The 24,199-nt window shown below is 50.9% G+C and overlaps 5 protein-coding genes across 10 annotated transcripts in view; 2 read left to right on the top strand and 3 right to left on the bottom strand.

The window, feature by feature from the left end:
• The window catches only part of ALG9 (ALG9 alpha-1,2-mannosyltransferase), a 68,946-nt gene extending 62,781 nt beyond the window's left edge, over window positions 1–6,165 (bottom strand). Inside the window, exons 1-8 of one of the 2 annotated variants that reach the window (XM_067310106.1) lie at window positions 6,062–6,165; window positions 5,017–5,155; window positions 4,686–4,820; window positions 3,759–3,829; window positions 2,659–2,747; window positions 1,473–1,608; window positions 1,075–1,162; window positions 823–928 (exon numbers count right to left, since the gene is read on the bottom strand). In XM_067310106.1, the coding sequence (XP_067166207.1) occupies window positions 823–928; window positions 1,075–1,162; window positions 1,473–1,608; window positions 2,659–2,747; window positions 3,759–3,829; window positions 4,686–4,820; window positions 5,017–5,155; window positions 6,062–6,156 (859 nt within the window). In that variant the 5' untranslated portion in view covers window positions 6,157–6,165. The remainder of the gene's footprint in view (window positions 1–822; window positions 929–1,074; window positions 1,163–1,472; window positions 1,609–2,658; window positions 2,748–3,758; window positions 3,830–4,685; window positions 4,821–5,016; window positions 5,156–6,061) is intronic. The other variant, XM_067310105.1, reaches the window with a different exon arrangement.
• A 1,163-nt stretch (window positions 6,166–7,328) lies between these two features.
• Window positions 7,329–11,368, bottom strand: FDXACB1 (ferredoxin-fold anticodon binding domain containing 1). Of its 4 annotated transcripts, none has more exons than XM_067310101.1 (5): window positions 10,951–11,368; window positions 10,594–10,750; window positions 10,257–10,460; window positions 9,413–9,571; window positions 7,329–8,710 (listed from the first exon to the last, which is right to left on the bottom strand). In XM_067310101.1, the coding sequence occupies exons 1-5, from the start codon at window positions 11,366–11,368 to the stop codon at window positions 7,522–7,524; spliced, it is 2,127 nt and encodes a 708-aa protein (XP_067166202.1). In that variant the 3' UTR covers window positions 7,329–7,521. The 4 variants fall into 4 exon arrangements, with proteins under 4 accessions (XP_067166202.1, XP_067166205.1, XP_067166203.1 ...); XM_067310104.1 differs by having other exon boundaries at window positions 10,988–11,274; XM_067310102.1 differs by lacking the exon at window positions 9,413–9,571.
• Window positions 11,369–11,415: 47 nt separating this feature from the next.
• On the top strand, window positions 11,416–12,952 carry CFAP68 (cilia and flagella associated protein 68). Its single transcript, XM_067310108.1, has 3 exons — window positions 11,416–11,640; window positions 12,201–12,267; window positions 12,643–12,952. The coding sequence occupies exons 1-3, from the start codon at window positions 11,416–11,418 to the stop codon at window positions 12,834–12,836; spliced, it is 486 nt and encodes a 161-aa protein (XP_067166209.1). The 3' UTR covers window positions 12,837–12,952.
• Window positions 12,953–14,113: 1,161 nt separating this feature from the next.
• On the bottom strand, window positions 14,114–18,637 carry CRYAB (crystallin alpha B). The gene is made up of 3 exons (XM_013956525.2): window positions 18,358–18,637; window positions 15,568–15,690; window positions 14,114–14,407 (listed from the first exon to the last, which is right to left on the bottom strand). Exons 1-3 carry the CDS (start codon window positions 18,553–18,555, stop codon window positions 14,204–14,206), a joined length of 525 nt encoding a protein of 174 aa, XP_013811979.1. The 5' UTR covers window positions 18,556–18,637; the 3' UTR covers window positions 14,114–14,203.
• A 1,877-nt stretch (window positions 18,638–20,514) lies between these two features.
• On the top strand, window positions 20,515–23,799 carry HSPB2 (heat shock protein family B (small) member 2). Of its 2 annotated transcripts, XM_067310181.1 has the most exons (3): window positions 20,515–20,619; window positions 21,773–22,062; window positions 23,550–23,799. In XM_067310181.1, exons 1-3 carry the CDS (start codon window positions 20,526–20,528, stop codon window positions 23,760–23,762), a joined length of 597 nt encoding a protein of 198 aa, XP_067166282.1. In that variant the 5' UTR covers window positions 20,515–20,525; the 3' UTR covers window positions 23,763–23,799. The 2 variants fall into 2 exon arrangements, with proteins under 2 accessions (XP_067166282.1, XP_013811768.2); XM_013956314.2 differs by lacking the exon at window positions 23,550–23,799 and having other exon boundaries at window positions 21,773–22,912.
• Window positions 23,800–24,199: the final 400 nt, after the last annotated feature.

The raw sequence follows: 24,199 nt of genomic DNA, 5'->3' as shown, positions 1-24,199 counted from the left end.
GTTAACCTTTCTTCCTTCTCTAGAGTCTCAAAAACGCCTTTATGGTAACCTCAGATGCTACCTGCCAGCAAAGCCCAGGCCACACACTGTCAAACAAGCAAGACGATTCCCAAAGCACAGTATGGAACCAAGAAGTCTGCAGAGACCTGATGTGAACTGAAATAACGATGCGTCCTGCACTGCTACATGTCTTCCCAAGGCTCTGCACCTTGACTGTGAGGAACAAGAACAGCCAAGAACAGGATTAAAGCTGATGGACACACAAATGTACATACACATGCAGATGTCTCTCTTTCCTTGGCTTCTCTAATTAAATTAGCAGTTGATCTGAGTGTGTAACCAGCATTTTCCAGACATATGATGAGTCACCCAGTTCTTTATTATAAATAACCACTCTGAAAAAACACCCAGAAAGCACAATGGAAATGTGACTGCACACTGGGGCAAACCCAAACTGTTTAAAACAATTTCATTTGTGCCTGTTGCATTCACGTTGTATCCAGACAAGTTTGCTACTAACAGCTCTCTGCTGTGATGCAGGGTTGTTGAGACATCTCATGATGGTTTACAAAACTTCAAAACTAAAAGCAGCTTAACTCAAAGCACTTGAAACCCAACGGGAAAGCTGACAATGGATTCCCAGCTCGAGAGAGACACCCCGTGGCAAACAGCTGAAACTGACACTCTTTGGCGCTTGCAGGCTGTCTTTGCTTTTGCGTATGTTCGAAAAAGGATCAGCAAACAAAACCTGGTAGGTCACCGTCCCCTGCCAGTAGCAAGAAAACCACCAATTCCCTTCCTGTTGTGTTATCTGAAACTCACCATAGAGATCAGGTCCATGAGAGGTGAAGACATTGTATAAGACAATGTTGAGAGGTGCAACTACCAGCTTCCCATAGTAATAGCTGTCCACAATTACCAAGGGCACCTGGAAGAAAGTGTCTATAATGTATGGAGTGCCAGAAGCTTTGGGCTGGACAGCCCAAAAGCTTTATGTGATTTTGTTTATAGAACCCTCCTTCCATTCATTGCAAGCCCAAACCATTCCTCCTTTGTGTTGCTATAGGGACTTACCAGAAACAGGATCAATGATACCACACACCAGTTTAGGAAGCTTTTCCACCTCTGCTTCATGATTAACAAGTCAAAGGCAATAGGAAGCCTGAAAGAGAGATCAGGTATCAACTGGAGACTTTATCTTGCCCCACCATGAGATTTTCTGACCCCTTGAAGCAAGTGGGACAGTAACTGGAGGAGAACCATCACTTCACTGGAGTCTACTACTCCCTATTCTACTCATTCAACTCAGGTCTTCTCCGTGTATTAGGGTCAAGAAATCCTCCCCAACCTAAGCTGTTCAAAAGCAAAGAAATGAGGCTGTGGCTCCTCCAGCCCTGCGGCCCCTACGTTCTCCCCAGCCAGGCAACAAATACTTGACAAAGTGCAAAACTCCTAAACACCCCTCTCCTTACCCAAGAGCTGCACTGAAGGGCCAGCCCACAAGGGCTCCAGCGGCCACCCCCAACACAGCTACAGAGGTCTTATCCATATACCAGCCAGTCATGGCAATCATTGTGGTGTACATGCAGAAACTGCTTGGGAGGAAAGCTGCAACACAAAGAAAGAAAGGGGTTAGCACAGCTTTCCCACAGATAGAGAACTGCACAAGGCCAGGATAGGCTAAACATCTCTCATTGATTCCATTGGAGCTGGGATGTTATACTGGAAGCTCTTGTTTCAGTGAAAGCAAAGAAGAGGCTTCTTTACTGTTGTTCCGCCAAGACCAGAAATACTTCCTTTAGGTGTGAAGGCCTCTTTCCCCAGTGGCACCCAGCAGCAGTACCCAGTTCAGAGTGTCCACGGTTGCAGGTGAATAACCACTTGCAACACTTGCTTTATCCTCTGCATCCTGCTACACTCAAAGAATGAAATGAACCCACTCAAAAAGCAGCAGGAAATGGGAGCTGACTTGACAGTCTCTGAAACAATTGTGGACAGACTGGCAGGACATACATGAAGAATGAAGAGACCTATAACATTACTAAGACCAATAGAGCAAAAATCCTTTCTCTACTCACCATAAACAAAAAAAAGGCAAAATAGGAAGTCTCATCACTCTTAAGCTGTGATATTACCCTTTCTTTAAATTTTGGTATGCATGCGATACAGAAGAGTCTTGCTCAAGGCCTCTCTTCACACTTCACTCAATACCCACAGCAGGTATTTTATAAGACTTTCAGCAGTTTAATTGGCAGATAGGCACAGCCAGCCAGAAGAGACAGGACACAAAGGCAAATGACAATGCAAAAAACCATGGCCTCCTTCCTTAGATTAAATCGTGTTTAAGGAAGGTAGGCCAATACCCTGTTTGAAAGGCATGGCTCCACTGCATTGAGACTGGAGGCTGCAGTAGAAATAAACATGCCCTGGAAGAGGGAAGATAAAAGAAAGTGATGCAGGAAATGTCATCTGAATCAACAGCTATTCTGTCACCACACCTGCCATGAGAAACACCTGCAATACAATACAGCAAACTATCTAGTACGGGGTACTGGCTGCTTGAGAGATATTTTAGTGCTGTGGATTTTCTTCCCTCTGGACCTGTCTTTGGTTTCTATGGACAAAGTCATTGTTAGGCTCATTGCTGAAGAGACTTACCTGCAGACGAGCAAAACATCCCAGTGCTGAGAACTAAGAAGGCCAACATCAGCCGACTCACATGTAGCCCAAATTTCTTGCACACAGCCCTAAGGAAGCAAGAGAGAATTAGAGACCACAGAAATATCCTCAGTACGCAAAAGCACAGTACCCAATGCATGCAGAGCCACAAGCAATTCCTGGACCATCCTCAAAATTTTAAGCTGGGTGACTCTCATTCCTCAGCCCAGGAAGGCAATCCGAAGACCAGCATGGTCACCTCTGGCCTGGGGTTTCAGATCCTCTCAAGCTACATCAGTGCAAAACTCTGGTAGAAACCAAGTGTGCTCTAATGTCAACTGCATTTGTGCAAATCTCAGGAAGTCAGGAATTACCAGACTTGGTCAGAAGTCCAAAGTTTATGGTCCATCAAGTCCAGCGCCTTTTCTACAACTATACTTTGTTACTATGCACCAGGTTCACACTAGGGAGTTTGAACTGCTATAGCAACATCAGTCTATCTAAGGTTTTCTGCCGTCACAAATTCCCACCAATGGCAACTTCATGCCAAAAGCCACAAGTCACGTCCTTAAAACCAGACTGTTGCCATCAGAAAAGTCACACAAGCCACAAATGAAGAGGCATCTGTCAAAAATAAAAATCTAGCTTAAACAAGAAAATTGCATGTTCAGGCCACTGCTTTTAGTGGATGTAAACACCACTGGCAGATACACCACAGAGAGCAACTATCAATGCATCCCACCAAACATCACCACGATAAGCATACACAGCATCAGTCTCCCTTTCAGCAGAGCTCAGTTTACAAGACACCCACCCTACTTGCTGGTGTCAGTGAGAAAAAGAGTGTAGCCAAGGCAAAACACTGCAGTGGAGATGTGGGTGGTGAATCTCAGACTAGAATTTTGTCCTAGCGGTAGAATTCTGAACAATATTTCATTAAGTTGTCTTGAGGATATATATTTTTAAGTTTCATTTTGAAGCAACCCAATCTAGCAGACACATTCGCATATGGTCTTCAGGGTATGTCTTCTGTGGCAAAAATTGAATGCGTTATTCACATTGCTTGCAAACACTTACAGCAGACAACTTTCTATACTCACTTATAGAAGTAGAGTTCACAAATGCAGCTCAGGAAGGCCAGAAGACATCGGAGGAAATAGAAGATAAGAACCTAGGAGATGTACCCAGAGTCAGAACAAGGTTTGCAATGAAGCTGATGCACCTGCTGCTAACAAGCAGGTCCCAAGAACAAAAGTTCTGAACAGGCTGGAGCAAATCTGGCAGCAGTGAATGAGCCTATTCTTGTAGGCCCAGACTGCATACCAAGGGATGGCAAAAGCTACCAGCAGCTCAGGGTCTAGCCCTCTAATCCTGAAGTCCTTTACAGCAAATAAAGTGAACACAGTGCACTGAACTGGCTGGTCCTATCCCTCTATTCTGGAAGACTGTAAAGAAGAGCATTTGCAAGAACACCCTGGGTATCCGAATACCATGCAACATCATGGATGCCCCTAGATTCTGTTGCAGAGAAATATTTGAGCATGGCAAAGGCTACCCAAGTAGAACGCACATTCAGTAGTTTTGTTTATTCTCCTGCAAGGTCAGTTCACACCGTCACTTGCAAAACGTGCATTTTTAAAAACAGTTCATTGAAAGAAAAAATCAAAACAGTCACTGATAGCTGGAATGAAAAATAATAGGGGCTCCTGAAGCGCAGGGGTAAAATCAACCACCGACGCACAGTGAATAAGAGCCCGCTACCCCTGTATAACTGCCCCCGGGCCTGCAGACACTGACAACATCAGGGAGCCCCCAGTCCCTCTGAAACACCTTCTCAAGCAGTGCAGAACATGACAGCACTTCCCTGCAACTCTCCAATCACTTTTCCTTGGTCCCTCCTTGAGTCACCTCACAAACCCTTACAAACAGCAATTCCATTATCACTGACAACAGACAAAACAATTGTTTAACCCAGACTAAAGGCACATTAATTTCTCACAAGAGAAGCCTTGATATGTCTTATTTACCTTATTAGTTTGTAGAACTCTAGCGTGGAACAAGGCCGGTAAGGCGTGAAGCCACAAGTAAGCATAGGAGCGGATGGCATAGGCTGGAGAGTATTCCCATGTCTGGAATCCCTTCCCATAAACGAGGTAGTGTGTCTGCAAAGGTGATTTAAAAGAACAAATAAATGTGGATCAGATTGAGTCCACAGTTTTGCACTTCCCATTATTGAACTCTTGAGAAAGAAGATTTCTCTTTGAAAAGCACAGATTAGCATCAGGTTCTAGAAAAACGTACATTTGCATGGGCTAATTGCAAACTCCCAACTCCCTCCAAGGAGAAGCTGCCACTTACCGGTTCCCAGTAGTTAAACGTCTCATCACAATCTGAGATGTTGCTCAAGAGAGCAGCACAGAACCTGGCTGAGATGAGACACTTGAAAGCTGTAGATCCTTCAGGGGCCCACACTTGTCCTGCTTTGTTCCCAGATGGTCTAGTCCAAAGAAAAAATACAAACATGCACCACGAAGAGTCAGTAACAGGATCAAGAGTAGTGATGTGACCCTAGGCAAAGAACTAGGGAAGAGCCTTTAAAGTTCTCCAAGGGACCAAGAAACCCTTCAGTTTTGAACAGCCTTTCACTATCTGAGAACATTCCCTTGGCCAACACCTGTGAATGGCTCTCTTCCTTTCAGACCTTGCTGCTCTAAGTATGCTTGCATCTCCTTAATTTCCACTATGATGCAAAGTTCGTTTAGAGCATCGAGTGAGTACGGGTGACACTTTTATTTGCTGCTCTCTTTGTGGGGCGCACAGCCCCCTCCCAGTATCAATCCACCACACCGTACAGAAGCAAGGCCCCTGCACCCCTCGGGGCCCACCCCACTACTGATAGCCAACCCCACACGACCTCATCCATCTCCCCCAGCCCAGAGACAGCAAGGTAGGCACTGGCTGCTGTGGCACCAGGAGAAGCAGAAGCTGCTCTGGACAAGCCAAGGAAACACATTTCCACCAAGCCTGCCGAGCCCCAAGGATGCCCACAGGGGCGCTCCGCTGCAGGGCCTGCTCGGGGCGGGGGGGCAGGTTTGTTGTGTGAAACCCCGGCCCTAAGTAAAAACCTTCCAGAGTATCGGTCGTTCACCCCCCCCCCCGCCCCGGGAGACGGTTGCTGACCCCCGGGAGGCGGTTAAGCCCCGCGCGCGGCGGTTGCTGACCCCGCGCGACGGTTGCTGACCCCCGGGAGTCAGTTAACCCCCGCGCGCGGCTGTTGCTGACCCCTCCCCCCCCGCCCGCGTGACGCTTGCGCACAGCCCGGGGAGCGGGCACGCGCCCCTCGCTTTCTACCCGCCACCGCTGCCGGCGGTCCCCCCGCGCCCCGCCGCCGCCCGCCACCTACTCCGCCCGAGCCTCCTCCGCGCCCGCCGCCTCCGCCCGCGGCCGGACCGCCTCGCCGCCTGCGCGCGGCCGCTGCCGGGCCCCCTTGGCCGCCATGCCGAGTACGGGCAGCCGGGCGCCCGCGCCTCCCGCGAGACAGGCCGAAGCCGCCGGCCGCCATGCCGGGTGCGGGCACAGGCACGGGCGCGCCGCGACGCCGCGTGCGCCGGGAGCGCGCCCCCCGCTGGCCGCGCCGCGCCCCCGGCGCAGCCCCCGGTCCGCAACGCGCTCTGCCCGCAGCCGATCCTCTCCAGATGTAAAGGGCTCTAACGGCTGCAACGGCTGTCAAAGGCCGCGGGGACCCAACGGGCCCCACCAGCTGCAGCGCTCAGACCTGTGCTAGGCTCCAAAAGCTCTCACAGGGTTCCCTTAGACTCAACTGGAATTACTAGGCACTGCCAATAGATAATCCTGCCCTTCCATTCTGGTGTTCAAATCTACCAGAATCTCTTCGAATCTACCAGAATCTTTTCGAATCTACTAATTTATCGAGTAGTGAAATTTTTTATTGGTAATATTCCTCTGCATAGATGCTATTAATGCAACTTTCTAACACTTAGAGTATCTACAGTATCTGTAGTAATTGCTATTGAAATGATCTGTAACCTTTCAGAATGCATTAACAGAAAGACCAATTGGTATCCACCATAATTATTTATATACGTACCTCACAGAATCTAATAGATTCCAGTAACACAATCTATGACTAGAGTTACCTGTAGTGGCTATTCATATCTATTGTACCTATTAATAAAGCAGCACCTCATAGTACAGTTCTTGTATCTATGGGAATCTAATCACAGACTTATTAGTAATTACTGTCTATATTAGCTATTAATAAAATAACTACTATCTAATAACCTACCAGTGAATTGAGATAGAGTCGTACGGGGCCTATCCCCACACTGGCCTTCCTTCTCCTGGAAACAGCTGCACAGAGCAGACCCGGCAAACAGTGGGCACTGATATGACTGAGCACCTACTGCAAGAGTTGTTTAGTGCTCAAAGTCCATACAACCTTTTTGAACTAGTTACAAAGCTCAGGTTCAGTACACTTGATACAGTAGCCATCACTGTAAGGAGCTGGGTGAACATAAGCAGCACTAGGAAGAGTGAATTGGCATCAGTAAGTAGATGAATTCCAGTTTCACAGCTATTACAGGAACCTCATAAAGAAAGCTTCCACTTAAAAAAAAAAAAAAGAGAGATTGCATTACTGACACAGAAAATAGGAAGGCACATGGTCTTTGTTACTTTTAACAGGAATTTTCATATTTAAAATGCATGAAGATGCATCAAGTAAGTGCACAACACCTTTACAAAAGGCACTGCAACAACACACAGTGTTAGGTCCAACAAATGCAGTCCACATTTTCCAGACCAGCACAATTACAGGTGCTGCTGAAGACAGCCTACAATGGTTTACCGAAGAGTTACACACAAGCACCGCTGTATTTCCTTCCGAAAAAGCAGCTGCATCTCTGCCACCTCTTGGCAGCTCAGTGCCTTGTCACAGGACTGATAGGTCAGTCTGTAGCAGAGGCTTTTCCGTGCAGTCTCTGAATGCTGGAAACTGTCAATTAACTGGATGGATACAACTGTTTCATGTGACACCTGCCTGGCAATGGTGTGAAAAGCAACTTCATCAAACTGTTCCCTATCAGGAACCCAAAAGCTGATATCATGCATGTAGGAAGGTGGATAGAGAGAAAAACTCTTGAAAAGCCTTAACTCTCCTCCGGGAAACTGACTGAGGAAGCGCTCATCTGATGTCCAGAGCATTCGCCAGTCAGCTATTCCACAGATCAGCATGGCTAGGAGGTCGAGATTCACTGATGCAAACACAGCCACCAAATCACTGCTCTTTGGTCCATCACGAGCTGTGCTCACAGTTCCCACACAACAGTCCTTCTCACAGGAGCTTAAAGCATCTGTTTCCACACAAAGAAAGTGTTGAATTTTAGTAACCTGAGCTTCAAAAGCAGCAAAGTCATTTAGCTCTGCTGTTTCAAAGCTCGTTGCTTCCTGCAGAGTGATATTCAATTTACAACCAGAAACAGTCTGGTGAAGAGAATATATGCCGCTCCTAATGGTATCCACCAACATCTGGATACAGCTGTTCTCCATACCCTTCTCCACTGCACACACAAACACCGCCTCGTGAAAAACAGGCGGAGAGTGAGGAGAGATAGGACACTTCCTGAAAACAGGTCCAGAAAGAACATGAAGTGTCCCAGGCAGAAAGGTTGCTCTTTCTATTAGTGTCTGAACATAGAGCAGCAGGGAAGGCCTAAGGAAATACTGTTCTGAAATGAGGTTGCCCTCTTGTACCTTCATCCAGCCATTCTCATTTGTGTCCTTGCAAAAATCAACGTGGGAAAATAACACTGCATTTGCCAGTCCATTAGCCATTTGTTCAGTGCTTGCATTCTGCTCTGGGTTGGGAATGATCCAAAAGACATTTGGGTGACAAACACCATTGATGTGACCTTGGTGGAGCAGAGGAAGGGAGCAGTCAATGCTCTGTATCGGAAAGGCTTGGCTGAGCACTGCAGTGAGCTTCTCCTTGACTGTTCTTACTGGATGCTCTGAATTTAGTTCTAGGAAACCCCTGTAAAAAACAACATAGCAAATTACAGACACCACTTAACCGATTTGCTTGAAATGCCATCCTGTGATCATAATTTGAGGGCAACAATTTACCCAAACTGATCTCAGGTATTAAACTTGTTTTCAGTAGCCACCTGAACAAGGAAGGTCTTTTGTCAGATGCATAATTGCTAACACATTTTCAAGACACTGAGGTTTGTGTTGCAGTCAAGGATTAACTGCACTTTGGCTTGTGGAAAGCAACTTTACAGCAAGCATCATGAGGCTGCCACTAAGCATTGGCACTACCAGGTTAAGGAAGCCAGTCAAATACAGTTAGTCCTGCATATTCTCCAGACTCTGCAGTCTAAAAGTTTAGCACTTCTCATCCTAGCTAGCTTTCATACTGCAGTGTTAGCAGACACCAAGTCAACTCCCAAATTCCTTCCAAGCATCTGCATGACATACTAAAACACTCATCTTTACTCCTGTGTGCAAGTATTCACCTCAGCCTTAATCAGAAAGTGCTCTTTCTTCTGTAGACTTATTTGGAACCAGCCATGACCAAAAGCCAATTCAAAGCAGACTTCCAGAAGCAATGTAAAAACAAATTCTGTAAGGGGGAAAGGAGGGAACTTGAAGCAACTCCATTTTATCCGAAACCCAGGCTGGTCATGTACGCTGTGAGTGCATGTTACTGCCAAACACTTGCTAATTATCTTACCTGTTAATTTTATCCACAAGCACTTGGGGTACTTGAAAAGAAACTCTTCTGCTTCCCAGTTCTATCTGGCAGATCATAGGTTTGAGATGTGGAAGTGGTGTGCTTCGTGTGAAAATGTGGTTTAAAGCACCCTCTACACTGAAAGATTTATCTTGACTCCTGGCAATATATAAAAGCATAGCAAAGTCATTGATACATTCATATATTTGATGTGTCAGAAGTGTGCACAGTGATACACGTAACCTGAAGAGACCTACTGAGCGTAACACTAATGTACCTATTGCTGAATGCCAGGTCTTGTTAGGAGGCGAGCAAAATGCTACACTATTCTATTTTTTACTGTGTGGGGGGTCAAAAGCCAGAAGAGGTTATCCAGAGAGGTTGTGGAGTCTCCATCCTTGGAGAGGCTCAAAATCCAATGGGACATGGCTCTGAGCAACCTGCTCTAGCCAATCCTGCTTTGAGCTGTGGAGTAAGACTAGATGATCTCCAGAGGTCCCTGCCAACATCATCAGGCTATGATTCTATGATTGTCTGCAGATAGACATACCACAGTCCCCTTCCTGTCTTTAAGGTGAGATTGACATTTGTTCTGAAATGGACCACTTGGACCTTTAAAATCCTAAAATAATCTTATTTCTGGAGCATACTTTCTCAAGAAGCTTTCATTTTAATCTTAGCTATTATCCTTAGAGACAAAAGAGACTGGTAGCTATTTTAAGGAATATGAAATTGAGTTTCTCTCTCTCTCTCCATGAAACAATAGACTAAAAGAAGATAAGACGGTGCCAGGCATTATGAAAGCATTAGTATCAATATTTGAGTTTTGTCACATGACAGTTACCTGTAGCCTGTACATTTATATCCATTAATATTCTCTGCGTTGAAGGGATGAACATCACTCAAGATAAATCTGGCTCCTGCTGCCACCGCCACTATTTGCCAGCTATTGTGCCATGCTCTCCTTGGCCGATCAGCGGGTGTCCCACCCTGCCCGTTGCAAAGCGCCACATGGACCTCACCCTTCTCTGCCAGCACTTCTGCACAGCTAGAAGGAAAGCCAGGCAATAAGAAAAATTTGCTAGTGCGCTGAGGATTTGTGTAGTGCTAACAAAACACCTGTAATGTGGCCAGAAGGCCATGTCATAGCAGTCAATCTGCAAAGAACTAACTCTACTCACCTGGAGAAAAATTGGGCAAGCAGCTCTCTGTTCTTCATCACCCCAGCTTTTCTTCCACAGTGAGGGAAGTTGAAATAAATACATGAAAATGCCCCGTCTGCTGGTAAAAAGTAGTCCTTCAGCTTGGTGCAGTCCACAGAAAACAGAACTTCAGCTCCTCAAAGACAAACAAAAAGAAGCATAAGAAATTTTAAGTTACAGAAAGTTTTTAAACAAAAGCGACCAGTAAACTGCATTAAAAGAGGAAGACTGAATCGGGCTGTTCAGACTGTCGACCTGCAGCACAACTTCAGCTTCTGGGCATCCATATTGTGAAGGGGAAAAAAAAAAACAAAAGCACCGAGCTGCCCAGCCCACCTTCAGGTCGGGAGAGGGCCCCGCGGCGCCGCCTCACCTCTCTCCCGCAGCCGCCGGACGTTTGCGGCCGCCAGCGCCCGCCCGGACACCTCCTCTTCGCCCTCGTAGCAGGTGGCCACGAGGCGGGCGGCGGCGGCGGCTCCGCAGAGGGCGGCCGCGAAGGAGAAGTTGCCCTCGCCGAGGAGCAGGACGCGGCGCCCCGGCCCCATGTCGGCGCGGAGCCGCCGCCGCCGCTTGTGGCACAAGATGGCGCCGCGGCGCCGCCCCGAGGAGCCGGGGGCGGGCGGCAGCGGCCGTTGGAACGCGCCCGCCGCCCCTGCTGCGGGCGTTGGTGCCCCTGCGCGAAGGGCTTAACCCCTCTGCTGCGCTGAGGGGGTAAACTATCCCCCTGTAAAAAAAGTAGCGCTTCTTTTGGCATCGGAAAGGAAGACAGTTGTCTCTTTCGGCCGCTTTGTGCCCCGGCGCATGGCCCAGACAGGGCCGTGGCACCCCTGCCACAGCTCGCTGGTGCGTGCCACCGGCCACGGGGAAGTGTGGGCGGTCTGGAGCCCAGCTGCCAAGTTTTCCCAATTTGACTGGAGATGCACCAACAATGAAAGCGATTATTCACACAAAACCCATATGGGGAACTGGAATGAGGAACAACACAATATCCAGAAAATCATACAACCCAAACCTCTTCCTTCCCAGGTGGGTGCTTCCTCTTCATCCCTTATAGCGGCCATAGCGAGCCTCAGCTGAGATCCCCCTCGCTCACTTAACTTGCCATGAACATAGCGCTTTATGCCTCTATCCCTGCCACAGCTGCAACACAGATACTTCCAGGAGCAGCTTCCCTTTCTGCTGCTCTGCTCCTAGTGTTTGCTACTGGTCTTTAAAAGTGGGTAAAGGCAACAGTCTGCTCCTTTTTTTCAACCTCTGCTTAGTGCCCTACAGCAGTCCCACTCCAGGAGTGCAGACTTGAGGAATGGCTTTTCAGTTAATCTGTTTTATTCCTTTTGAATATGGCCCCAATCCAACTGTCTTCTCTTTGCTGTTCAGTGTTTTGCCCTTTTATGGTGAGTCAAAAGAAGTCACCCAAGCTTTGTCATCTTACCTTAACCTGTCGTTAAAGAGGTAGTGTAATTGCAGTTACTTTGGTCTTCCTGTAAGGTACAAAATGCTAAAGTTTACTTATATGTAGATAGTATTAGTATAATGCTAATGTTTGTTTATGTTTAGCCACACTAAATATGAGCTTTTCTTTTCAGTATGCTCACTGCTTTGAAACAACTTATTCTTCAGATTACAGCAAGGGAAAGCAGCAAAGAACAAGAAGTAGGTGCACAAAAACATAGTCTGCTTGATCTGTAGGGTAGCTGAAGAGAAGCTTCTAAATGACAGTTGTGCTTAGAGAAGAAAGAATTCAGCTTTCCCTTCTCTTTGTTGAGTTGTGTTCCTGTACCACCATGTAACAGGTATTTCAAGTAATTTAGGGAGTGGCATTTGCATTTCAAATGTTCTTGTCTAGCTAACCTCATCACCTCTATCCCCAAGGAGCTGCCACTCAAAATTCCCATTTCTTGCTCCTGAGTTTGAGCCTAAGAAAACACTACTCTGCAGAAAAATTTTCCTCAGTTTCACTTTCTGGATATAGTCTTATGACTTTGCACTTGCTTGAGTGTTTTTTGTTTTGTTTTGTTTTTCCTTTAGGATTTAAGCGAGAACCTCACTGGTTTCCAGGCCACCAGCCTGAGCTGGAATCCCCTCCTTTCAAACCAACTGAGCAGTCCTGCTACATGATTGACTACAGACCTCCACATGGGAACATTTCCTTTGCCAGGGCTCAGAGGAGGAACAAGAGGGTGCGGGAAAAGCAACAGCAAATGACTGTGCCTCCAGAATGACAGGAGGCCTGTCTGCCAGCAGTGCTACAAGGACGGCCTTCAAGCAGAAAAACCTTTCAGACATTAAAACCAAATGTAGCACCATGTGAAATATATTCTTCCTGCTTCCCAAGCTGTATTGCTTGTCACTTGAGTGTTTTTCTGTCACTTGTTTTGTGTACAGAGGTGACCACAAGGCTTCCGGGTCATGCCATGACTTGTCAGTGAAGCTTAAATAAGACTCTGAGTTGGAAGAGCTTATTAGAACCAGCTAATAGGAGATGCTAGAACTTGGCATTTAGGTGGGATTTGGGGCATTTGACTATGACCCCACATCACTGAGTGTTTGTTTTATTTCTCTCACTTATGGCCACGGAGGAAGGATGTTCTTTCAGTTCATTTGAAATTTAAACTGATGCCTTCTACAAGGTCTTTTCTCTTAGCAGGTATAAGGAATAGAGAAAATAGATTGGGCCATAACCGAATGTGACCATCTAGGCATTACTGGACATATTAGTGGCATTCTGTCCTTTTGGACAAGAATTATAGAAATTCAATTCCAATAATACAGATTTTCCTTTCTGCCGGTATCTCTTTGAAACCAGAGATGCTAAACAGCTGGTAGCACCTGAGAAGAGCTTTGTAGCATTTTGCACTGCTCAACAATGTTAGCATAAATCAGATGAATATTTTAGACTTCAGATGCTATTTATTGTTTGAAGGGCACTGGCCACATAGTTTCAAAGTGATGTGATTTGCACCATGAGAGCAGGACATTTTTCTCTGCTCTGGGTGTATCTGTTTACAGCAGCTATGCAACTGTCATTTGCAACCGGTCTGAATTGGTTGCAGCACTTGGACACTTCCCCATACCATGAGTCATTCTAGAGATTTAAGATACAATTGTCCCCCATTCAGTTGTTATCTAATACCCATATTTAGAATGGGTTGCAACTGTCATGTAGTTGTCTTTCTTACCAGTCTCATCTCTACTGGAGAGACTTTCCTGTTGCTTGTGAAACACATTCAGAAATCCTCCAGAAAAACTGAGGGAAAGGGCTCATGCAATTAGATGTTTGCTAAACATTAGAGTAATGGAATGAAACCAGCAAAGTGGCTCTGACCGCCGGGACAAGCTCTCCTGGACACACCAGTGCTCAGGCTGCAAGTAAGAATGATGCCAGGTATGTTTCCCTGCACAGGAAGCTTACGCAGCTTTCCTAAGACAACGCTTGTCCTGAGCATTCAAAAACAAAAAATACAAAGTGCTTATTCATGTTTTATTTGTTAGTAAATTTACTCAGCATAAATAAGAGTGGCCATTCACTACAGCTGGCATCTGATGGGAAGTGTTCTTGAAAAGCCCAAGGCTGACTTTAAAAAGCAGCCTACTTCCTTTGGGTTCCTGCAATGGCAGGCTTCTCCTCATGGGTGATAGGGATCGTGCGCTCAGGCAGGTCACTTAGTTTCCTCGGTGCACTCACTGTCAGGACACCATCCAAAGAGAGTGACGAGGTTATGGTCAGGGGATCCACGTCAGCTGGAATCCTGTATTTCCTGTTGAACTCCCTGGCAATAAAGCCATGCTCGTCCTTCAAAAGGAGAAGAAAAGGAACAACCTTGATTAGAAGTGTTCACTCAGTTCCAACTAAACCATGGGCCCTTTGCATACAGTCTGAATTCAGGAAGCTCAAGCCCTCAAAGGAAGATATTTCTGAAAGTTTTAAGTGTTTCTATCATGAGATGCCTTTATGAAGTGCCAAGACTGGCTGAAGTCAGACCCTGCCCTGCCCTGGCTGCAGGTGCCTGTGGGCCCAGCGTTTGCACAGGGAGGCTTTGCGTTGCAGCTCTCGTGCCAGCCAGACTGCCTTTGTCACACAGCAGCGTGCTGCCGTTCCTAAGATGCTGGAGCTGGAGCTGTATCCAGTACCACCCACACCGATTCCCAAGGGTCTCCAGAGTTCTTGTAAAACAGAGTTTCCCAGTGAGCTAATCTCTGCTAAAGTATTTGATTATTTTCTTAGCCAGAAAACTTTGCAGAAGCAATGTCAGAATTAGAGCCTTCCCCCAACTATGTGAGGAAATGCTGTGTTTTCTGACTGACAAATCTGTGCTCCCAGAAGCTCTTAGTGCTGACAGTTACACTAGCATAGCTGCTTTTACCACCAGGATTTGTTTCCTTCTGCTGAGGCAGGGAAGGGGAATTGGAAAACCCTGTTTTGTACAGCTTTGTACATGGCTTTTGACTTTTCTCTGCCTGGCTGGCACACGCGTCTCTAGGGCCAGCAGGCGGTGGGATGACCGGCAACAGAATACAACCCTTAAAGATTACAAACCGGTAAATGGGCCTTTTTCAGGAAGAGATAACCTCCTGCTAACAGAACAGGGTAATGGACTATTCATTATGTGGCTTAATTATTACAGTTCATTGTTAACTTATTGAATGCCTCCCTGCATTCCTGGCCTCTTCCCAGCAAGAGGAAGGCTCAGAAATGCACATTTCAAAGTTGATTTTCCAGTTCAGTTCACAGTTCATACAACACCAGCAATAAATCTCTACCCTGCTGCTGCCCAGTCTGGGGTCAGTGGGGGGGATTACACAGATCATCTTCTGTTAGGATCAGTTGATAACAACCGCTAGAAGTGTTTGCAAATGAGCACAGGACAGGATGGTTTTGCAGTCTCCTTGTTTAACCACAGATGAGAAAGTTCAGAACTGACTCTATCAGTCCCAAAGTATAAGCAGAAGTACCTGGCGCTCCTCATGTTTCCCATGAATATCTATCATGTCCCCTAACACCTTGACTTTCAGCTCCTCAGGGGAAAAATGCTTCACATCAAGGTTTACAGAAAACTTGTCCTTCTCCAGTCGCATCTGCAAAACAAGGAGATGACTTCAGAAAAGAGCAGGTGAGGGTTTCAGCCTTAAAGCGTGCTCAGAATATAACAGTTCAAGACTTAAGCTGGTACCTCCACATGCCCTCACCCAAAAAGCTGAGAAGAAACAGCACCATCTGACCTCCTTCATCCAGTCCTGGGACTCTGACCTGGCTGGATTTGTCTCCTTCTTGCCTGTTACATTAATGCCCATCACTAAAGTGTGATGCCTTTCTTTCTCTTGATTACATGGGATAAATATTTTCCCAGGGATGGTGAAGAGACTCTTTCAACCTAAATTTGTTAAAACTAACTCATTAGTTAGCCTACAGGTTTTGTATCTGGTTCTTTTTACAGAATGTCTGGAGATTTCCAGTCCCTGTAACTGGATTTCGCAAGGTCTCTAAAGAAGCCTAACTGCAGCTGACAGCAGCTCATCTGTGCCACTTGCAGGCTCTCCCCTCTATTGTCACTCTTTAGTAGCCAAAATAACGCCTCACTGGCAAACACTGCCACCTCACTGCCTGCCTCTCTTATCTGAGCAGCAGGATTTCTGACGAAACTCTGAGTCACCTGCTGCTAATCTTGCCTCCTTCTCTTTCATTTTACACTTTATCACCTCTAGCAAATGCTGCTTTTTGCTGGTTCCTGAGGTTGAATTCACATTTGCTGCCCATCACCTACCTCCCTGGCTTGGGCAAGCTCCTGGGACTTTGCTATGTGAGCTGGCTATCTCTGCCTTCCTATTGCATTCGTGGGAGGGAGCATGCAAGCCTCCCGGAGCTCTGCTCTGGGACGTGGAGGTAGCCTCCGTGCCAGCTCTAGGCTTGCTGGTTTTTGCTTCCTTCTCCTTCTTCAAGTGTATTTGTGAAGGAGATTTCTCCACTGAGGCAGCGGGATGTCATTTTCTGTGGTGCTTAACGTGGCTGCTTCACTGGACAGCCAGACCCAGCTTGATAAATCAAGGGAAACATTATGGAAAGATTAAGAAAATACTTTCCTTTTGCTCCTTTGGCTTAGAATAGCTCTACCAGATACTTGTAAATAGACAGCTGACTTGCAGACCAGGCAAGGCCCTTGGAGCTGCGCACCCCTTGGCTCAGCCCCTGCAGCACTGCCTCTTCCAGCCAGAAGAGCTACTGTTGGGTCTGTAGCGCCCGTAAGACTGCGCGAGTCCAGTTGCAAACTAGCATCTCACCACCCCCACAGCATCCAGGGCTGCTAGGGATGCACAGCGGCCCCTTGTCTCCCTGCCCCAGGGCCACCGCGATGGAGCAGATTTACCACCCGGCTGGACAGGTTGTGTATTAATCCCCCAGCTCCGTCACTGCTACAAGAGCTGCTGCTTTTCCTGTGCTGCTCCTGGCTGCGGGACTTGGTGTGAGCCGAGCGAAGGCTGGAGGGCCCCGAGCGAGGGCAGCCCTGGGCTTCCCGGGCTCTGCCAGCCACAGTGGACACTTGCCGGTGAGGTGCCAGGATCATGGTCAATGATTGGGGCTGGTGTAGCCAGTGCAGGGCAAACCAGCGTGGGAACCATCGGAGAGCTGTGAGCTGCAGACCTTCTGCTCAGAGGCGACACGATGTCTAGGGAAAAAGTGGTTTGGAGAGAGGATTTTCCTGGCTCTTCTCCGCAGAAGGTGCTGGGGCTCCAAGGCGAGTGCAGGAGGAGAGGTGGTCAGCGGGAGGCAAGTCCGCCCCGTCATGCGCTGGGTCTTCTGCAGCAGGCAGCAGCGGCAGGGCTCGGCCACCCTCCTTTTAGGAGGAAGGCCATGCAGCTTGGTTCCCCCCGCTAGTGGCTGTGCTGCAGCAAATACTGTCAAGGGCACTGTGTCTCCTGAGTTACAGACAGGCAGGATTTGGTCCTAAAATCCACCCAGGATCTCTGTCCTGTGCTAACACCTAGATGCAGCCTCCTCAGCTCAGCACAGATGTGCCCAGTGGTGATGTATCCCAGCAGCTGCTCCGGGATGCAGGACCACTCCGGCCTCCGAGGGAGAGCCATTCCTTGCTAGGTTTTCCTCTAGCCTCCCTGGAGCACTCTGGCCAGGATAAATGTCTTCTTCACCTCTGGGATCACTATGGACATGCAAGCAGGTCCAGAAATGCGAAGCAGCTCTCACTGTTGGCAGAACAAGGGAGTGAGGGAGACAGGCAGGGCCGGAGGGCTATTCCATGATCGGTTGGGTCCTGTGTATTTCTCGAAGTGGTGCTCTGCTCAGCAGCAGCTCCTCAAAACGGGCCCCCTTGTACCCAGCCGCCCGGACCTCCCACAGTGCCTGGCACGAGGAGCCCACCACTCCTGCGCTCTCTTTCCTTCTCGGCAGGGAGTGGGTTTGAAAGTTTCGCAGAGCAGACAGGGAATTTAGGTTTCGTCCTTTCTCCCCTCAACTCTTAGAGTCATGTGCAGCACAAAGTCAGCTCAGCTTGCCTCCGTGCCCAAGGCTATGGCAATGCTTGCTCACAGTCCCAGGCGGCTAGCGGAGCGGGCAGAGGTTCTTGCCCACTGCAGAGGAGCAGACACAAGCACAGCACTTTTTCCCCCAGGCTTTTCCTAACAACCGCCTGCAAGCAGCTTCCCAGCTCTCAGCTGTCACGGGTCCCCAGCTCCAGAGACATCAGGATGCGCACGCAGCAATAGCAAAGAGCAGTAAGAAGGGAAGGTTACCTCAGAGAGCCCCGTCTCTATCCAGCTGGGCATCCGAAAGATGGGGGATCGCATCAGGAAGGTGCTGAGGCCAGGGGAGGTAGGAAGCAGCTCTGACTCCTGCAGATGCTCCCCGAACGTCTGGTTGAAGATGCGACTCGGCGCCAGCACAGATAAGAGGGGCCGGCGGATCAGGGGGTTGTGAATGGTGATATCCATTGGAGTGTGCGGGAGGAGCCGGGCTGGCGACTGCGCTGCAACGCTCTGTGGGGAGCGGGGGCAGCTTTATAGCCGTGTGGCTGGCCTGGCCTCCCCCCGCCGAGCCCGCGCCAACCGTGATGTCAGGGATTTTATTGTCCCGCTCCCGGGCCGGTCCCTTCAGCCGTGCCCGGTAGCTGTCCGGGGGATTTGAGCATGCTGCTGAGGAGGAGGGGCAAGGGGAGAAGAAGAAAAGGAGCCTGACGGGGCAGCAAGAAGCCAGACTGCCCCGCCGCCCGCCCTGCTCCCCCACGTGCTGTTTATCCGCAGAGCCCCAAGCCGGCTTGGCTGATGCTCCCAGCTGCTTCGGATGCCAGCAGGATCAATGCAGCTCCTATCTTTGGCTCACACGGAAAATGACAAGGGGCCGTTGTTTCTGCTGCCAGCCTTGGGGCTCTGGCTCCCGGCATCGCCCACGGGGCTGGGGAGAGCTCTGCCTCTCCTTCGGGCAAAGGAAGCCACGGCTGGTTTGATCAGGGGGAAGTCAGGAAAGCGCCCGTGAGGTGTGACTGCGTGGCGCCCTGCAGCCCGGCACACGCAGGCGACGTGAGCGAGCCAGCCGCCTTAGTGCAGGCCCGCTGCTGGGGGTGCGAATGAAGGATGCCTTCCTCCACAGTGCCTCAAGCCACTTTGCCCACTGCAGAAACCACTGCGCTGGAGAGAGCAGAAGAGCCTGACGCTCGTGAGCTCAGGTGCCCCAGCTGCGAGCGGGGATAGACGTGGCGCGCTGACGGCCCCCGTGGTGCAGGAAGGGCCCCTGCACAGGGACGTGCCCTCTCATGGGGGCAAGCTGCGTGCTTGCCTGCCTCTCTCTGCCTCTGCCCCTGCAGTAAGCTCATTTCCTATAATTAATGCTCCTCATATGCCCCAACTCGTACATTTGCTTTAACTCCTGCAGTGCTTGTGAACCCAAATCATGGGACAAGGTTCAGCCTCGGGGCTGTCCTTACAGGACAAGAGCTGCTTCTGAGAGCTTGCAACTTAAATACAGATTACTGGCTCAGCAGCACGTCATCCTTGCTGCTAGCACCACTAGTTCCTTGCCCAGGGCTCTGGCCCGCTTCCTCTCAGCTTGCCTGCTGGGCTGCGGAGCAGCATTTGCTCTGTGCAGCAGCCCAGGCTGTAAAGGCCTCCTCCAATTCCACGTTATATCAACAGCAGAGCACCTGCTCGCTCCTGCTGCAGGGACGTGGACTCAGGGCAATCTCTGGTTTCAGGGTACAAGGAGCTTTGTGCTCAACACCCCAGCTCAGCTTTTCCCCACTAGAGAAAAGGACTAACGCTCCCAGTTCAGTAAACTTGACCTATGCCAACTTCAGCTCCCCAGTTAAGTGATGGTCTCTGGCCCGGGCATTTCTCCAGGTCTCATCAGACAGTGCTGAGGTCCAGGACAGGGTAGATGGCCATCTCTCAGAAGCACAGTCTGGGCTGTGGACATGCCAATAGCGGGATCTGGATCCTGTCTAGGCCAGTTTAACTACCTGCAGGACTTCAGCGCTCGCAGGAGCAAAAGGCTCGTGCCTCCACTCAGCTCCTGGGAAAACCAAGCTCCTTCGCGTAGGGCATAAGAAAGGTAGGCAGCAGTGCGCAGGATCCGGCCGGCTCTCTCCTGCTCCACGGCCTCCCCCAGCTCACCCCCGTGCCCGCTCGCCTCCACGCACCCTGCTCAAGGAGGGAGTCCCAGGGGAGGCGCAGGATTTTCCCCAGGCGCTCCCGCCTGCAGCAGTGCCTGGACTGCCCGCAGGAATGCAGCAAGGAGCTTCCCTCGTCACCCTGGCGAGGCGTCCCTGGGCCTGTGCGCGTGGCTATTTTGGTCCGTCTTTTTATCACACACTCCTCCCTGTGGAATTCACCCCATTAAAGCCTTGCAATCTGCAGCCTTCACTCTCAGAGGGAGCAAGCGCTCGGAAGGTCCCCGTCCCGGACGCGCCATGGCTGCACGGACCGTCCCCCACGCCTACCCCATGAGTTCGGAGTACGAGTTTGCCAGCCCCAGCAAGATCTACGACCAGAACTTTGGGGAAGGTAAGGACGAAGCCGGGGTCCCTCCGGCACCTTTCTGTCCTCTGACGCAGGAGAGCTGGCAGCGTCCCTCTGGAGGGATTCGCCTCCGGAGTGGGCCAGCGAGGCTGGAGCCAGGGGAGCTGCTGAGCGTAGGAACGCAGGTCAGATGAGGGGGCATATCCGGAGAGTGCCTGTGACTTCTCTCTGCTGGTTTGCTCCCTCCATCCCTGCCTCGTTCCTCTCCTCCCCTCCCTCACACCCCCACCTTTCTGGCATTCATGTGCGCGCGGTGCAAACAGAGCAAAACGCCCCTCTGCAACCCTTCTGCACGTCCGGCTGCCGTCACCCGACAGCCCACGGGCACCTCGTGCCCCATGCTAACCCCAGCAGAAGGCCTTATGGTCACAAGCCTGTACAGGGGCTGTCTCCACGCTCTCCTTCGCTAATAAGGGACGGCTGAGCGAGGACCCCCACCTGCCCGCCTGCCCACCCCAGCTGCTGTGAGCAGCCACCGGGCAGAGCTCCTACCCCGCTGCCCTCAGCAGAAGGGCCCCTGCCGGGGTGCCAGGGGAAGGGATGGAAATTAGGCCCTTTTGGAAAGTGCTAGCGCAGGGAGGCGTTTTTGCAGCCGGGGGCAGTGGAGAAAAGCTGAGCTGGGGTGTTGAGCACAAAGCCCGGCAGCGGCTGGCAGCGGGGAAGGAATGTGGGCAGCAGCAGAACCATTCAGCACCCGCACAGCAGCGTGAAAAGGCAAAAAGCCCCAAGAAAAGCCCCCAGACAATGGCGCACAAAAGGGCTTTAGTTCCTCGGGCCAGTTTCTTCCCCGTCAGCATTTTCTGTGCCCAGCCCTGGGCTTGGCTCCGCAGAGCACCCAGTGTACCTACCAGTGCCCCCCTGCCCGCCCGGCAGATACCCGATGGCTGGCCACCAGCCCTTGCTTGCCCAGGGGGAGGCGGTGGCCAGCCGGCGGCTGGCTCCGAGCATGTGTTTCGGAGACACAAAGGCAAGAACGGCTGGACACTCGGTTCCTGTTGTGCGGCTGATGCAGCGGCAAAACCAAGGAACCTGTTTGCCACATCCCAGCCTCCTCCTGCCCCCATCAGCTCTGCTGCCAGCCCCTCCCTCCCCTCCTTCCCCTGGAAACCCCAGGCTCCTCACTGGGTCTCATTTTCAGGTGTGTCCCCATGCGAGATTTTAGCCCCGGCCCTGTATCATGGCTACTACATCAGGCCACGGATCAACAAGCAGCTGGATCGAGGCACCTCCGAGATCAGCCTCAACGACCACAAATTCCAGGTATTCCTGGACGTCTGTCACTTCTTGCCGGATGAGCTCACTGTCCGCACTGTCGACAACCTGCTGGAGGTGATGGGGCAGCACCCGCAAAAGTCTGACCGCCACGGCTTCATCTCCCGAGAGTTCACCAGGACCTACATCCTCCCGCTGGATGTCGACCCCTTGCTGGTGAGAGCCACCTTGTCCCACGACGGCATCTTAAGCATTGTGGCTCCCCGGACCGGGAAAGAGGTGAAGGCCAGAGTCAATGAGGTGAAGATAACCCACCAGAAGCAGCCGGAAGGGAAGGAAGAACAGCCCAAGGAAGAGAAAGAGAAAGAGAAAGAGAAAGAGAAAGAGAAAGAGAAAGAGAAAGAAGAGTCCTAAAGGCCCCAGAGCTGGGCTGGAGCAGGGGGTGGGGGGGATGTCTCGGTGCCAGACCCCTGTTTCTCACCACCAGTGCTTAGCGGGGGTGTGAGACCGGAGAGGTGCACATGCCAGACTCCTGCTTCTGAAGGCTGCTGGTTGGAAAAAGGGGCTTGGGACTGAAAAAAGAGGGGGACTGAAGTGTTAGTGTGAGGAACTGTAATGTAAGTTTTCTCCTAAGTCAGGTGCCCGCTGAGCACCATGCAGGGTGCTCTTCGCCCATCCCAGATTGCAAGGGTTGCTCTTAGCCTAGAGAGCCAGGCTGCATTGCAGCAGACTTAACATCTGTGCTCTAGCCTGGAAGGGGCTGCTTTTCCAGGGTGCTGGGAAGAGGGAAGGGAGCATCCCGGTGCCTCACTTCTGAGCCGGCGGCTGACCTCTGTGGAGAGTGCTGCAGATGGAAGGTGCCTGCTGATCTGTAAAAGTGCCCGCAGCTGTCGGGACGAAAAAGGAATAAATCTGACTCTGATCCTCTCTCCCTTGCCTCGGCTTCCTATTGCTCCGGCCAAGTTACTCTGCAGTAGAGAGCATGGATGGCGCCTTGGTGAGCAGAGCGGTGAGGAGTTCCCACTGAGCTTGGCGGTGGAAAAGGCATCAAGGGGGACTCGGAGGGCAGCCCGGGGGACCTCTGCCATCCCTCCCCGCTCCAGCACAGCCAGGGTCACTCACCCCTGCAGGGAGCCCCCGGCAGGCAGAAACCTCCAGGAGGAAAGGTTTAGGGCAATGGGCTCTTGGAGGCTCACTGTGCATGTCCAAGTGCCTTGCTGGCACCCCGGCGCTCTCCGCGGAGGCATGGAGCGGGTGCACGGGGCCCCCTTTGCAAGCGCCGTGATGCTCAGGGTACATGAGGAATGTCTCCCTGGTCTTGTGATACCAAGCCAGGGATCGCGTGTGCAACCGTTGGCTGCAGCTGCTGCCCCGGCTGGCCCCGAGGGCTCAGCCGGTGCCTGTCTCCAGCCTCGTCAGTGCCAATTAAAGCAGCTAAAACGCTGTGTCACCGACCAAATATGGGGGTCCCTGGCATGCCTCAGTGCGGCCCTCCCGCGGGGAGAGAGCAGGCTCGCAGGCCCCGGCGGCGGGGGCTTGGGGGAGCATCGCTCTCGCCCTGCTGGGAGCTGCTCTGCTGGCCCTGAGCGCTGCCCCGGTGAAGAAATAGGGCCAGCAGCGCTCCCCGCAGGAGCCTGGCCCCCGCAGCCTGCCTCCTGGGCTGCTCAAGCAGGGCTGTAAGGCTGCTCTTTCGCTCTCGCCAGGCAAAGCAGGACCCAGACCAGAGCAAACCACTGCGCAGCTATTTTCTGCTCCTCGGGACCCCTGCCAGCAGTGAGGATCGGAGTGAAATTAAGAGCAGCCCTGAGGGCCTTGCCAGCACCTGGAGAGAGGGAGAGGGAGGGCAGCAAAGCCTCTGTCCCACCTGGGTCTGTGCCGCTGAGGGATGCCTTTCCCAGGGAAGTAGGACCAGATAAACAGCTGCCAGTGAGTGTTTCAGAAGATGCTGTTGAAATAAAACCCACCTGTACAACAGGCTTTGTCTAGGTCGTTAATAATAATCTCAGAGATAACACTGGGCTATTGACTTTCAACGACCTGAAGAGGCTGCTTGTGAAAGCAGGAATTGCTTCTGCATGCACCGCGTCCAACACGCGCATGCGTCCCACGCGCAGCAGCACCCAGCCCAGGCCCTCGCTCCGGGCAGGCTGCCCTATCCCTCTGCCGAGGGCGCAGACCTGCGTCTGCGTTCGGCAAAACCGCAGGCTGGACAAGGGGTGCCTGGCTGAACGGGCGGGCGCACAGACTCGTAATGCAGACGGGGCACGCGCTGGAGGATGCAGTACCACCTGGCCCTGCTCTGACCGTGCAGCGCAAGGGCTGCGGGTCGCCGAGCCGCTGGGGGCTGAAAACG

The sequence above is a fragment of the Apteryx mantelli genome, chromosome 23 (genome assembly GCF_036417845.1).
Source record: "Apteryx mantelli isolate bAptMan1 chromosome 23, bAptMan1.hap1, whole genome shotgun sequence".
NCBI classification, from domain to species: Eukaryota; Metazoa; Chordata; class Aves; order Apterygiformes; family Apterygidae; genus Apteryx; species Apteryx mantelli.
Note: the sequence above shows the minus strand (reverse complement) of the source record. Positions and strands in the feature narration are given on the sequence as shown.